Source organism: Mastomys coucha, unplaced genomic scaffold (genome assembly GCF_008632895.1).
Source record: "Mastomys coucha isolate ucsf_1 unplaced genomic scaffold, UCSF_Mcou_1 pScaffold7, whole genome shotgun sequence".
NCBI lineage: Eukaryota > Metazoa > Chordata > Mammalia > Rodentia > Muridae > Mastomys > Mastomys coucha.
In genome coordinates, this window is record NW_022196913.1 from 74,424,591 (window position 1) to 74,439,035 (window position 14,445).

The following is a 14,445-nucleotide window of genomic DNA, read 5'->3' on the forward strand; positions in this document are numbered from 1 at the left end:
CTGTATGTGGTGTTAAATTCCAGGTTATCCACTGAACTGCTCAGACTTTATGACTATTTCAAGTTAGGTTGTCGTCAGCAACATTTCTTGCAAGCTATCCATAGACTATGAGTTCTTCAACTGTACTTCAAGATGTATTCTTTAAAATTTTATGTTGTGAGGAAAATCAGTGACTCAGAGCTTTTTAAATGATTTTTGCTTATTCACTTTTAAAATTGAGGTTATTGTATTACATTTTATTAATTTTTGGATAAAAATTAATTATATTTTATAGACTCAGTATAGGCGTTTATATGCAAAGTGTCTTTGGAGCATTGTACTGTGTTTGTTACCAGTTAGTAACTATTTTTTAAAATGTAGAGCCTTTGTGCTTCTCTAGGGAAAATGTGCTGATGTGTAGGAGGAAAGCATTGGCATTCAGGGTTCTGCTGGATCTGAAGAATGTATGGACTTAATTTGTGGTTTACATTTTGGTCAGAAAATAAGGTCATGTTTCTCTATTAGCATTTTGAACAGATGATATTAGTCCAACAAAAATCATGCCAAATTAAATGTAGCATTTTTGTAGTAATATTTAAGTTGTTCTTGTAACGTTTAAGTCCTTTTAATCAATTAATTGCTTTTTCTGTAGAGTAATTGTAGACAGCTGAAGGCTGATCAAGTTTTAAAAATTCAATTCTACTTTAATATTTTAGCTTTCCAAATTATGTTTAAAAATAACAACTTTGAGAATGCCATTACTTGAAACCTAAAAGAATAAAGGCTTATGCTGTAAGAGAAAAAAATGTAGAATTATTGAAGTAAATAGGAATGCTTAGTTGGTTCTCAGTATAAAGTAATCATGCTTAAAATTATAATTTCCAGTTCAGTAACTTTTATTTGTCTTAAATTAAAGTTTTTAAAATGTGATCTTTGTCTTTGTATTTCAATTTGAAGACCATTATATCACCATCTTGCAGGAATAACAATAACCAAATCATTGCCAAACCCAAGAAGTACATGTTAGTTAAAGAAATAACCCTTTCATCCTGGAGGGAATGTCACAGTTGCAGAGAAGCTGCTGCAGTGGTGCAGAGTGTCTCTGTTCCGTTTCCTCTGTTAGTTACCAGTTTATCCTGCCATACTTGGTTAGCCAAACCATAACCAAAAACCGATGCAGTACTAATAAGTTCTATTCTGTAATTCAGTCCTGTAATTTTATCTTTTCATTGTTGAAAACTATATAGCCCATTGTGTTTGGAGAAAAGGTGTGTAAGGTTAGGTGCGCTTTCCTACTTCCCACACTTGGGCTTCAAAGGCAGGGACTTGCTGCAACTTCCAGACCAGTGGGTGTATCTAGTGAGCCAAGGCTATATAGGAAGACCACATCTCACAAAACCAATCAACCAAGCAATAACATCCAAAAAGGGAAGTAATTAAATAAAGTATATGAAATTTGATACATAAAGTCACACAGTACAAGCTGCAGGGAAATAGCACTGTTTGTATTATGTCACTGCCCATGTTGGTGTCTGTTTCTAGCAGGTGAGATGTGTGCAGCTGCCTGAGTAGATCTGTGGAGGGCTTATGTGGGGCAGTGGGAGTGAACACCTGCCATCCTACCTCCCCCTAGAGCCAGAGTGTCTTGTGGAATCTACTTGTGTTTCTCCTTAGCTTGCTTTTCCTTTAAAAATAATGAAGACTCTTGGAAATGATAGAAATTAAACACTTAAATATGAGACAATAAAATGAATTAAAGTCGTAGTATATACAATACATTTTTGAACCATTTTATGAATGGGACTGTGAATATATGTAGCTTTCACTTTTTAAGTGTAATGAAGGAGTTAAGATGTGGTATTTATATTTAGACTCATGTTTTTGACCGTAGTCCGTGAATAATCTGTAACAGCTGTTTTTTTTTTTTGCACCTGTTTTTCTGCTTTATAATTAAATTTCCTGAATCTTAAAATTGGCCTTATTTTTGTGATTCATAGTGAAAAATGACAGTGCGTTGCTCTTTATGGCTAGTTTTGATTTACCTAATATTCTTCTATTTCTTAGCTCACTGAAATGCAAGCTGAAAATAGCTATTATAGCCCACAGAAAGTAAAATCTAAGGAAGTTTTGTGTTGGGAACAAGAAGGAACTACAATTGAGGTAACCTTTCGCCATTAAACCTGGTAACACGGGCCTTTGTCATAGTCATTTATTTAAAATATTTAGATTTATAGTCTTACAAATCGTTCTTAGTGTTAGTAGTTGAATAATTATTTCTTTAATAGGCAATGTGAATTTGTTTCATAGCATGAGTATGTGGGTGTGGGAGGCTTGGTGTTCACAGATTGCCAGCCATTTAGGAAGTTTGAGGAGACAGACAAGAAAGCTGTTTGTGTCATAGAGTATACATCTCTGAATGCATTTGAAAGTGCAACAGTCTAACAGTGTTTTCTGTAGAAAGTCTAGAAGGAAAGCCTGTAATACCTTTGTTCACTACAAATTCTTAGTTCTGATGTTCCTTTCTTCTTGCAGGCTCTTATGATGGGAGAACCTTTCTTTGATTGTCAGATTGGATTTGTAGGTTGCAGAGCCATGTGTCTTAAAGGAATTCTGGGTGTTAAAGATTTTGAGGAGCATATGAATAGGAGTGAAACCGTAAGTCAAGATTTCCCCCTTATTTGAAATGGCTGTAATGATAATAAATTATTATAATGACCATGTGAGGTCTGCTCGGCTACCTTTGTCAGTGGCTTCTGTTCCCTCTGCATTTCTCTTGCAAGAAGTTATAGATCTCAGAAGACATGAAAAAGTTGATAGCATGTAACTCTTGGAAATCATTGCAAATATATTTCATTCACAAATGCTTCTTTGTTGTTTATGGCAGTTGCTTGGAGTTCCTTTTTTGTTTTTTAATGTTGTTTGTGAAAATAAGCAATACGCATGGAGCTACCATTCCTTTGCTGTTTATGGGACCTCAAGCTTTAGTTATTTCTGTTGAATGCTAAATGAGTGGAATATAAAAAAAAAAACTTCCTTTAATAGTCTAACGACTTTTCTTCCTGTTCTGATTTATACATTAATTTTTTTTAGGAAGCCTGCTTTTTCATTTGTGGTGAAAATTTGAGTACTAAAGGTTTGACATACCTTACAAATTCATTGTTTGATTACCGGAGTCCAGAGAACAATGGCACCCGTGCAGAGTTTATCTTGGATGCAGCTCACCATCAGGTCAGGGAATAGATACTTGAACTAAATTCTTGTGTAGTTAGGTAAATGCATTGTGTGAATACTTGTGATTACTGTTTTCTTCTCAGTTTCTTTTAAGCACTGATTGTTTATTGAAACATTTGGAATGTTTTAGTCCAGTTTTACACTTAGATAGGAATAAGGGATGTACAGAAATGCTTAGCCTTTTATAGTATAACTCTGGTCATATTACAACAACCATATTTATACTTTACAATAGTTAATTAGTTTGGAGGAAACACATAGATTTACCTCTATTAATTTTTGTTCTCTAAAATGTAAGATTGGTGAAAATGAACGTGACTTTTCATTCCATACTTTAATCTTTTTTCAAGTTTTTCATGTAACAAGTATTAATATGCTTATAGAGTATTAGTACATTTTTACATAAATTTAAGTTATCCTGTATTTGTATGATACAAACTTATAATTTATATTTTAATTCTTCATTAATATTGGCTTTCATTATTAAACTAAAGAATTTAATGTTTCTAGTGTGATGAACACACATTTTAATCTACTTTCAGTGTTTAAAATGCTTCATGCCACTAATTGAAGTAACTATGGACTAACTCTGTTTGAGAGGATACGTTATTGGACAGTTTTGTGATAGTGATAAAGGGACACACAAAGTGAAAAGAGTGTGTACTACCTACTCTATTATAGCTATTCATTAACCTGACATGATTGATAGTCTTCAAAATGTGTAGTAGAAGTTTGGCTGGGCACCGGTGAGGTCAGAGTTAAAGGAGCATTGCTTTGCTTTAGGAGTGAATTCTTTGGGTTGCCTCTCTTCCTTTGCATTCACAATCCTTTGAGTTGATGCAGTCCTCAGAGGGTATTGAATCAGATGTATTCTGTTTTAACACTTTGTTCTGTCCAATGTTCTGTTTCTATTTACTTGTTGGCAGGAGACACACACTGACATAGCTGGCATGCAAAGGTTTGGTGCGTTTTACATGGATTACCTGTATACCATGGAGTACAGCAGTGGCAAAGGTATTGGCTTCTCTTGGGTTTGTATTTCCCTTTGCTTAAGCAGCAGAAACTAAAGGCATTTTCATGGTGCGGTGGCCCTTGGCAGATGTGTTGTTACACGTACCACACATACCTTCATGTATTTTGTGGGGAATGGTTTAGTTTTAGTGTTGTAATTTAGAGTTTTTAGTGTTTATTTGAATTTTCTAATAGATTCTGGCATTTTAAATGCACTTTTTGTATAGCTGTTTGAAAACATTTTTATAATAGAATAGCCAACTAGTATTAGTATTCATTTATATTAAATATAAAAGTTGTATATATAAAATTTTACTTTGCTTTAGTATGTCAGGAAGAAAACACTTCCTTTTCTATACTTAATACATTTTGAAAACTATATATATATATATTTATTAAAAAGTTTGTTTTGGGCATAAAAATAGAAATAAGTTCTTTCAGTGCTCGTCACACACAGGTTAAGTAGTCATTTAAGCGCATGATAATTACAAATCATGTTAAGAACAATAGTATATAAGTAAGGAGCTAGGAGAGTCCAGATCCGGAAATGACATCTTTTTTTTCCCTTCATTGTTTTCGTTAGTCAGAATTAAATACTGAGTTTATGCATTTACTTTTATGTCTGCTTAAAATGTTAAAATGTTTTAAATGTTAGTATAAAATTGACTTCTTCTAGGTCCAGCAAGTCAACAAGACTTTCCTTCAGGGAAAAGTGAGGATTTGGGAATTGTCCAAGAAAAGTCTACCAAGAGCCTTGTGATAGGGCCTCTAGATTGCCGCCTGGACAGCAGTGCGGTGCATCGGATTTTGAAGATGATCGTTTGTGCTCTGGAACATGAATATGAGCCATATAGCAGGCTAAATCCAGGTTTGTCTTTGGCCTAATTCTTAATTGTCCAGCTATTTTACTGATTGTGTAACTCAGTTTTCCTATGGTGTTTCCTTTTTCTCTGTTATATTTGCCTCTTAGCATGAGCTTTTGTGTGTGGACCTGAAAGGGACTGAACTTGTGGAAGTGTTAAAGTGAGACTTGGAAGTTTTGGCACGAGACCTTGATATGCCACATTGATCAGGTTCTCACTGCCATGCTTTGGAATGGTATTTCCAGTACACGTTTGTGAATATGGGCGCTGAGAACCAAATTGTGGTTCTCTGGAAGAACAGGAAGTGTTAATTGCTGAGCCATATCTTCAGTTTTCAAGGATAACTATTATTTTTACTTTTTAACATCTGAGATGCTTGGAGTTTTTGAATGTTTCATTTATCTGTCCATCCGTCTGTCTGTCTTTCCATCCATCCTTCCATCCTCCCTTCCTCCCTTCCTCCTTCCCTCCCCTTCGCCCTTTCTGAGATAAGACATCATTGCGTAGCCTTACATAGATGGGATTTACTGTTGTTGTAGAAGTTTTGAATCTTAGTCCAGAGTTTCTACCCTGCCTTTGATCATTTAGGTCCCTGATAAAAGATACATACAACCTTTATATTTACAATAGGCCTTAATCAACATTAGATTTGGGCAGATATCTATCCTCTATGCTATTAAAACCTATTTCCTATTAAAAACCTTGAGTTATTCCTTACGTTTCATCTGGGCTGCTCTTAAGTCCAATTGGCCAGCCCTCATGAAGATTTGGGCCATGCTTTCATGCTTTCTTGACTCCTAACCCACAATTTTCTTCCTTCTACAACTTTTTTCCATTGGTGGTTCTCCTCTGATCCTAAGCTCAGGAAGCCTAACCCCACCTCTGTCTCTTCTGCCTAGCAATTGGCTCTCGGCATCTTTACTCACCAATAACTTGGTTGCAAAGTTACATAGCTTTACTTTGGTCTTCGTGCAGACTCTCTAGTATCTGGGACAATCTGGTCTTGGGGGCCTGCACTTAGCATTACAATACATAGCAAAGTACCAAACCTCAACACTATGTAGACTTGACTGCCCTTGAACTCATAGAGATCTATCTGCCTATGCCTCCCTGAGTGCTGGTATTAAATGCATGTGCTACCATCCTTGGCTTGAATTCCTATAAATGGAATTATATATCATTTGCTCTTTTTTTATATTTATGGTATATGTCCTTTTGTGAGATATATATTCTTACTACTCTATAGGCTTTTTTTGGGTGGATATAATTTGGATAGACAAGTAAAATAAATATAATAAAGAATAACATGGATATAATAATAAGTAAATGGATATAATAATAAATGAAATGGATATAGTAAATAAAATTTATTATATAAAATACAAATATAGATATTCCAAATATTATTATATTAAATTATAAATGATATAAAATGTTATAAAAATAAATTAAAATATAAATAATAATATAAATATTATATAAAATAAAATTTTATTTATTTATAATGAAATAAAATAAATATAATAAATAAATAAAATGGATATAGTCCATTTTACTTCCAGTAAATATTTGGTTAGGTTTTAGTTCTTTGGCTTTTTTTAATAGCAAGTGCTAGCTTAAATGATTATATGTTTTCACTCTCAGTAGATACTTCCAAACTGCATTTATGAATGGCTGACATTTTACTCCTATAAGCTGACTATGAAGCTTTTGGTTTCTTTTTATCGGGTTATAGTCTGCTACCAGATGATTATGGTCCTTAGGCAGAAATGGTTTTATATCTTAAGTAATTAAAGAATTTAATTTTGTACATACTATATATGAAATTTACATGTGAGTATCTTTAATGTGTATTTGGAACCCAAGACCTCATATATGCTAGACAACTTCTTAGCTACATCAAGTCCCATAAATGCAGATTTGTTGGAACTCTTTGGCTGTTCATTGTCTTTAGCTGCTTTTGTGAATAATTGTGACAGACTGACCTACAAAGCCTAATACTTATTTACAGTATGACTCTGCAGAAAGTATTTGCTGACTCATCCCCCAGATGCCTGTCAAAACCTAGTAATTTCGATTTTTTAAATTTAAACATTCTAGTGACTGTGCAATTCTAATGTACTGCCACGTTACTGGCAGTCACATGATACCTAATAACATTGTCTAGCTTTTGATATAATGTTTGGCTGTTTGAAGAATCCATATTTTGGGTAAGTTACTCCAACCCCATTTTACTTAATTATTTTAGGTAGTTTTAAATTCTTTAACAAATATCATTTTGGGGCTGGAGATGTGTAGAACTCAGATTCTATATCAGCACCCACTTTGCAGCTCACGACTACCTGTAACGAGGGGATTTGATAACCTCTTCTGACTTCTGTGGGTACCAGACCCATATGTGGTACATGCAGGGAAAGCACTCATACATAAAATAAGTAAATCAAAAAGGAAGTCTTTGTATGTTGGGATCTCTGTTTCCATCTGCACATATCTTTATCTGTGTATTTGTGGTAAATTGTTTTCTCTAGTTTATGTCTTGTCTTTATGCATTTAATTTTAGTGATATATTAGTGTGCAGAAAATTGATACTCTTTGAATGAAAGAAATTAGGAATTCTTGAAAAGATATATTAAAATTATTTAATTTTTATGTAGCAAAGATTTATAGATTTATTTCATTCAGTAACTTGTATTACAATCAAGAGTAACTTATGACTATTTCATTGTTGAAGAATTGCCTTTAAAATTTGAGGAATGGATTAATTCTGTGTTTAGGTGGGTAAGAAGATTAACTTATTTAAAATCTTCTTTACTGAATTTTCCTGCTTTCTGTTTAGAAAGGAAGGATGAAAAGGAGACAGTACTGGATCCCGAGCAGGTGTCGTCTTTGGAGGAGTATATCCCTACGCGGCATACAAGGGTGACTCTGCTCAAATGTACTTGCACAATTTTTATGGCAGAATTCAATTTACTTGACCGATTGCTTCCCGTCATTTTGGGAGGAAAGGTATACTTCTTGTTCAGTAACATGCTTTCAGTGGTGTGTGTATAATTTTGGTTATTAAATTAAGGTGTACCTATTTATTTATTTCCCCTGATGGAGTAAACTTAATGTAACTATAGTTCCTGATTTTTAGAAGGTAATGTTAAATAAAACTTTTAATAAGATAAGCTAAGATTTTAAAGAAATGTTGAAGCAGATGGCTTCTGGAAGTGGGACCATACACTGCTTTATTACCTCAGGTAGTTGCTTCATATCTTTAATTTTTAGTTTTCAAGCAGTTGTAAATTTAGTGATGAAGAAATCAAAAGCTCTGCTGAATTAACTTTATTTTTCAGATATTGCATTCATTCCCCCCTCCTCTCTGTGTGAGTGTGTGTGTGTGTGTGTGTGTGTGTGTGTGTGCATGTGCGTGCGCTTTATGTGTCATAGCACCCTTTTGCGGGTCAGAGGACACCCTATGGGACTGGGTTCTCTCTTTCCATCTTGTGGGTCCCAGGGATTGCTCTCTTGCCCTTAACTCCCGAGTCAGTTCACCTGTCCTTTATGTCTTATGTACTCAACAAAGGCATAGTTGTTATTGCTGTCACCTTCTCTCCTTCATGGCAACATTGCGATCAAAGGACAAGGTGACTCAGATCATGTGGTAAAACATGCACGTATTCTACACTGCAGCTGAGTTTTCTCTAGGTCCCTCAGCTGTATTCTAGTAGTGGTATTTAGAAAGTTCTAATGTCTTACTGGAATGAGAGAAGCTAATAGTCTAAACAAATCATCTTGTTCCTATCCAGAGCCTGAATTGGGCTGCTTTAGTACTTCTATCTGTACTTACTGCAGACATGTTGCTCTTATAAGGGCTCAAAGAAAAGCAGCCAGTATTTCCTTCACAGGCGTAATTCTCATTGTTGACCCCAAACCCCATGTTCACAGTGAAGTTTCTCCTTTGTCCTTTCAGTGCTGTTTTCTCATATGAGGATTTACATTGCACAAGGGCAGCTTAGGAGTGAGCTGACAGTATGAACAGAAGAATTTCATGGTGATTTGAATCACTCCCTTAGTAACATTTCCTTGCTAGCAGTTTTCCCTTTGAAAATTGATATGGTTGAGGAACAAACCCATGATTAGAGAATATCTCAAAAACAACAAATGTGAGAGGCACAGCAGCAAAACAATGACTTACAAACAGGAGAGAGCCCCCAAAACTGTGTAACAACTAAAAGTATAGAACAGACAATATACATTGGTAAAGTCCTTTTACAGAGCCACAGAAAGTCTGGAGAGGTAGCTCAGAGGTTAGCAGCACACATACTTCGTTTCCCACGTGCCAGCTTAGTGCATTTGTAACTCCTGTTGCAGGGGATCAAGTTCCTCCTTCTCACCTCTATAGGTACCAGGTACACATCCTTATACACAGAGGCAAAACCTCATATGCATGAAATAAAAACTTAATCTTTTCAAACAAAAGCTAAAGAAGTAATATGTTTTGTACAAAGGAATAAAGATTGAATGCATGACTTGGTGAGTCTGAAGCCAGACTGGTTTACATAGCAAGTTCCAGGACAGCCAGAACTACATAGAGAAACCTTGTTTCCAAAAACTAAAAAAGGAAAATAAACAAACGAGTATTATCAGAAATCAATAGAACTACTCCTGAGTGTTATAAATGTCTGTTTAAAGAATGAGGAACATACACACTTTCCACAGATGTTTAGTCTAAGGGGGTACTCTGTATGATTCCATCCTGAGAACTTCAAAAAGAGAGCTATGATGATTGAAGGGAGAATGCCCTCTCCTCCAGTCTTGCCTGGAAAGAGAACCAGAGTCTGGAGTTCTTCAGATGGGCAGGTGTCCTACCAACTCTGTGCTTCACACTGCAGATTGCTGTGTGGTTCATTATGGTATTTTTCACAGGAATCCAAAGTAAAGTTACTTAGAAAGCAAAACAAAACTGTGACTGAATTGAAAATAGATTTCAGATTACTGATGATGGAAAAACAGTGAGAGTTGGGATGTTCAGTCAGTCAGTGTTACCGTGGCATTTCTTTGTAATATTACTGCTTTTTGGATTAGAGAAACTGCTTGTAAGATAGGGTTGTCTCAAGAAGAGGATCTTGGTTTTCTTCATTAAAAACCAGGACTAGGACATTTTGAGAGTTAGTTCTAGGAAAGGTAGGGATACAATTAGGATACATTTTGTAGGTATCTTGCAGCTTACCCATACCAATTCAGGAACTCAGAAAGGTTCATGTAACACTGCCGCCACCAAAACCCTCTCAAGATGTAGGGCTTCTGTGTCTTTAACATAAGTAAATATGTTTTGGATCATAGTTTCATTTTCTGTGTACTTTATTATATTATGTCCTTTACAATATTTGGTGTAATCTTCTGAGGTTTTTGAATGATTAGGAAATTATGGAGTAATAATGCTCCTTCCTGTTGATTGAGAAATGAAAATCGTTAGCTAAAGGAGCAAGAATAATTTTTTAAAGAAATGCAATCTTTAAAAGCTGAGGCATACTTGGAGTCATCTAGAAGACACTGTATTTGGTTATTTCATGAGTGTTCTAACAGGCATTTCTAGCTGGGTTTCTCAGTGTGAAATATGTGGGTCTGAAGTTGGTGTAGAGGGATGTATGTAGATCAGCCATTGTTCTCCTAGAATGTAAAACTAATACCATTACTTTCCAGAACTCAAGTACCTTCACGAATACCACAAACTTCCAGTCACTTCGGCCTTTGCCATCCATTCAGATATTGGTGGATAAAATTAATTTGGAACATTCTGTCCCAATGTATGCTGAAGAGTTGGTCCATGCAGTCAGCAGCCTCACTCAGCCTTCAGATAGCCTTCTTCATTACTGTTATGTCCACTGCTACCTTAAGGTATGGAAAGAGGATGCCCTGTTTGTTAGTGTCTGTTCCGTTAGGAGTAGCAAGTGAGTTTCTTTGTGCTTAAGGTTAGAGTTTTAGAGAATCGGTATTTCAGAAGTTAAGATTTAAGTAATATTTAGGCACTACTCTAGTATAATTAAGACAGTAGAATTAAGATGTTTTCAAATTTTCTTCTTGTTTCCTAGAAATTAGTAGTTTGGCAATTGTGATTTCACAATTTTGAAGATCTAAAATTGAGTTTTGTAAGCAGTGTGAAAAAATGTTTAATATAGGTGCTTTAAAAAGCTTAGGATTTACTTGAAAAGAAACATTAATGTAGGCATAGTGCTTTGTATGGAGGTTTTAACATGTTTTTAGTCATTTTCCTCTTGTTGGAGTCACATTGATTTCTTGCTATAAAGGGAAATGCTTCATTTTCTTTCAGTGAGTCCATGTACAGGCATGCATGCATATATGCATGTGCGTACACACACTTGTCTATGTGGCTGTGAAGCTGGGGCTGATAGCAGATGTCTCCACATGATTTCTTGTTTCTTCTTTGCTCATGACTACATAATAAACTGTGACCAACAGCCACCAACAACAGCCGACTGACAACCAAAAACCCACCCTGCCTCTTGGAGCCACAGCATTTATATACTCTCTGAAAAGTCCCCGAGCTCCAAATGGTACACGATCACAGAAACTGGCTGCACTTGGCAGAATTATGCCTCTGCTGGAGCATGAGGCAAATCATAACTGTTGTGGAAAATCTGAAGAAGCTCCATATCACACACTTGGGTTAAAACAGAAACATATTCTTATTTCTGTGTTTTTTAAAGAAACTAAAACTCCAGAGTTGTTACTACAAGGGCTCAAACTCAGATCTTTATGTTTGTGAGGCAATCTACCTCCCTGGTGTTTCCATCCCCAACTTATAAAAGCAAGATATATTAAAAAGTAGTTCTGGGGTCAGTGAGGTGGCTCACTGGGTGCTTGCTACCAAGCTTGTTATGTATGTGGTGCTGAGAGGACAGCTTGTGAGAAGTACTCCACTAGCCAGGCGTTAAACACAGGGCTCAGCTCCTGAGGCTTGCTGGCACATACCTTGAATCTGATAAGTCATCGCAGTAGCCTCATTTTGTTCTAAAAGAGCACCAGATTTCATGTGAAGGACTTCATGAGAAAGATTAAAGTACTCCCCAGATTAGAGCTCTGCTCTCAGTTGATACATTGGTGGCTTGAAAATCCTTAGTTATATAGTTATATAGCATTTAAGACAATAATTTTAGATTTCTCTGGGTTGATTTTGTTAAAGTATTGAGATTTAACTGTTATCAAACAGTCTAAAACTGAAAAACATGTCTTCCAGGAGCTTCACTGGGAAGTGATGAGACGTGGCAGGCACGCACTGGTGTCTTACCCTTGCGTACACTGAGCCTTGGCTGTGTTCTGTTTTCCAGGTGTTCGGTTTTCAGGCAGGACTGACATGCTTGGATCATAGTGGCTCCTACTGCTTACCTGCACCAATTATCCCCTCTTTCAGCACTGCCCTTTATGGGAAGCTTCTGAAACTCCCTGCTCTCTGGTACGTAATTACTTGTTAACTGTGATTTATGTTCATTTTTATCTTATAACTTCTGGATGGAAAAATTAAAAAATGTCTAGCGCATGCCCGTGTTAGTTTTATACAAAATATTAGAAAAACAATTGAAATTTTATTCTTTTTGAGACCTAAGAAATGAAAACTTTCATTTTTTTAAAGGTTTATTTATTTATTTTATGTATGTGAGTACACTGTAGCTGTAGAGATGGTTGTGATTCATGTGGTTGTTGGGAATTGAATTTTAGGACCTCTGCTCGCTCCGATTGGCCCTGCTCGCTTAGTCTTTGCCAGCTCCGGCCCAAAGATTTATTTATTATACATAAGTACAGTAGCTGACTTCAGGTACACCAGAAGAGGGCGTCAGATCTCATTATGGGTGGTTGTGAGCCACCATGTGGTTGCTGGGATTTGAACTCAGGATCTTCTGAAGAGCAGTCAGTGCTCTTAACTGCTGAGCCATCTCGCCAGTCCCCCAAAACCTCCATTTTTTAAAACTTAAAAAATTAAAATATTACAGCTACTTATTTTGTGTGTGTACATGTGGTATGTATATGCATTCATGTGCCATTACACACGTGTGGAAGGAAGTTAGGGGATACCTGTGGTGTGACTTCTTTCCCATTATATGGGACTGGGAGTTGAATTCAGGTCTGTAGACTTGCTGGTAAACACTTTGTCTGCTTAGCTACCTTGCCATCTTACTGTTGTCATTCTCAGTAATGTGTTAGTTCTCAGTATCTTCTGCAGTAGGAAGGACGGTTGATGTGTAATAACTTATTTCATGTTAGAGGCACGTGCTGCTGTCTTAGAGAGTATCAGGGACTACAAGGTGGGTGACCTTTCCTCCTGGGAGCTTGGCAGATCTGTGGAAGAAGTTCAGTGAGTGGTATTTCATTCCCTGTGCTGTATAAAGTATACCCATCATATAGAGAGATGTGTTTAGTAACTGTGTGTTGGAAGGTTTTCACCTTCATCAGTTATTCAGAACTTTGTGATCACTTATTCAGAGCTTTGTGCAGTGGCAGTATCTTAGCCAATGAGGTTTATCCGAGGTGCTATTATTTCTAATTGAAAACTTCATCACCTATTCAGGATTGCTTACTTTATTTGAAGGTCATATTTCCTTAAATTCTAAGAGATTTTTGAAGGAAAGGTAATATTTTCTTTTTATTTTTAGTTAAATATTTTTAAACATGTTGTATAATTAACTGCTTAAATAGAAGAAATATGTTTATGTAAAGTTATCTTCAAGTGAAATATTTTTACATTTAAAACGTATTTCAACATACCATAATTAGCAATATTATATTTATATGATGTACTTGTCTTCAACTTTTTACTTAAGTATTCCTTTCATTCAAAGTAACTTTCAGAAAAACAGATACAGGTATCTTTTAAAAAAACATACTGTATTTCTTTAATAATTTGAAATAATTTGAAAGTGAAATAATTAAGGAAATTATTCATTTTAAAAGAAATTTGCCCATTGATCCAGAGAATTTATAAACTCTTTATAAGAATTATAATTAACTCTTGGAATGAATCCTGTGAAATAAAACCATTTTACAGTTTCTTTTAATGTTTCTTGTTAGGTTTCTATTTGTAAATGTTATTTTCCTCATATGTCATTTATTATGGTACGTACAGATGGATTTAACTTTATATATAGCATATTCCATTTGAGCTAATACATTTTCTATTCTGATCTGTTAAGAAGTCTGGACAGGGCATGGCGACACTAAAAAAGCAGTTGGATCTCTTTGAATTTGAGACCAGTCTGGTCTACATAGTGAGATCAGGCCAGCCAGGGCTACATAGTGAATAGTGAGATCTTGTCTCAAGAAAACAACAACAAAAAGCAGGATTTTTTTTTTTTTTTTTTTT

At 35.5% G+C, this 14,445-nt stretch overlaps 1 protein-coding gene and 1 pseudogene across 6 annotated transcripts in view; both read left to right on the plus strand.

Annotated features, from left to right (window-relative positions):
* Positions 1 to 14,445, plus strand: part of Vps13b (vacuolar protein sorting 13 homolog B) — a 564,858-nt gene that overhangs the window by 54,551 nt on the left and 495,862 nt on the right. For all 6 annotated transcript variants that reach the window (XR_004115303.1, XM_031359340.1, XM_031359343.1 and 3 more), the window contains exons 9-16: positions 2,044 to 2,139; positions 2,512 to 2,634; positions 3,070 to 3,207; positions 4,137 to 4,224; positions 4,898 to 5,089; positions 7,921 to 8,090; positions 10,773 to 10,967; positions 12,419 to 12,543. Coding sequence is in view for 5 of the 6 variants with exons in the window: in XM_031359340.1 (XP_031215200.1) it covers positions 2,044 to 2,139; positions 2,512 to 2,634; positions 3,070 to 3,207; positions 4,137 to 4,224; positions 4,898 to 5,089; positions 7,921 to 8,090; positions 10,773 to 10,967; positions 12,419 to 12,543 (1,127 nt within the window). In the remaining variant the exon portion in view is untranslated. The remainder of the gene's footprint in view (positions 1 to 2,043; positions 2,140 to 2,511; positions 2,635 to 3,069; positions 3,208 to 4,136; positions 4,225 to 4,897; positions 5,090 to 7,920; positions 8,091 to 10,772; positions 10,968 to 12,418; positions 12,544 to 14,445) is intronic.
* On the plus strand, positions 13,569 to 13,722 carry LOC116082967 (annotated as a pseudogene).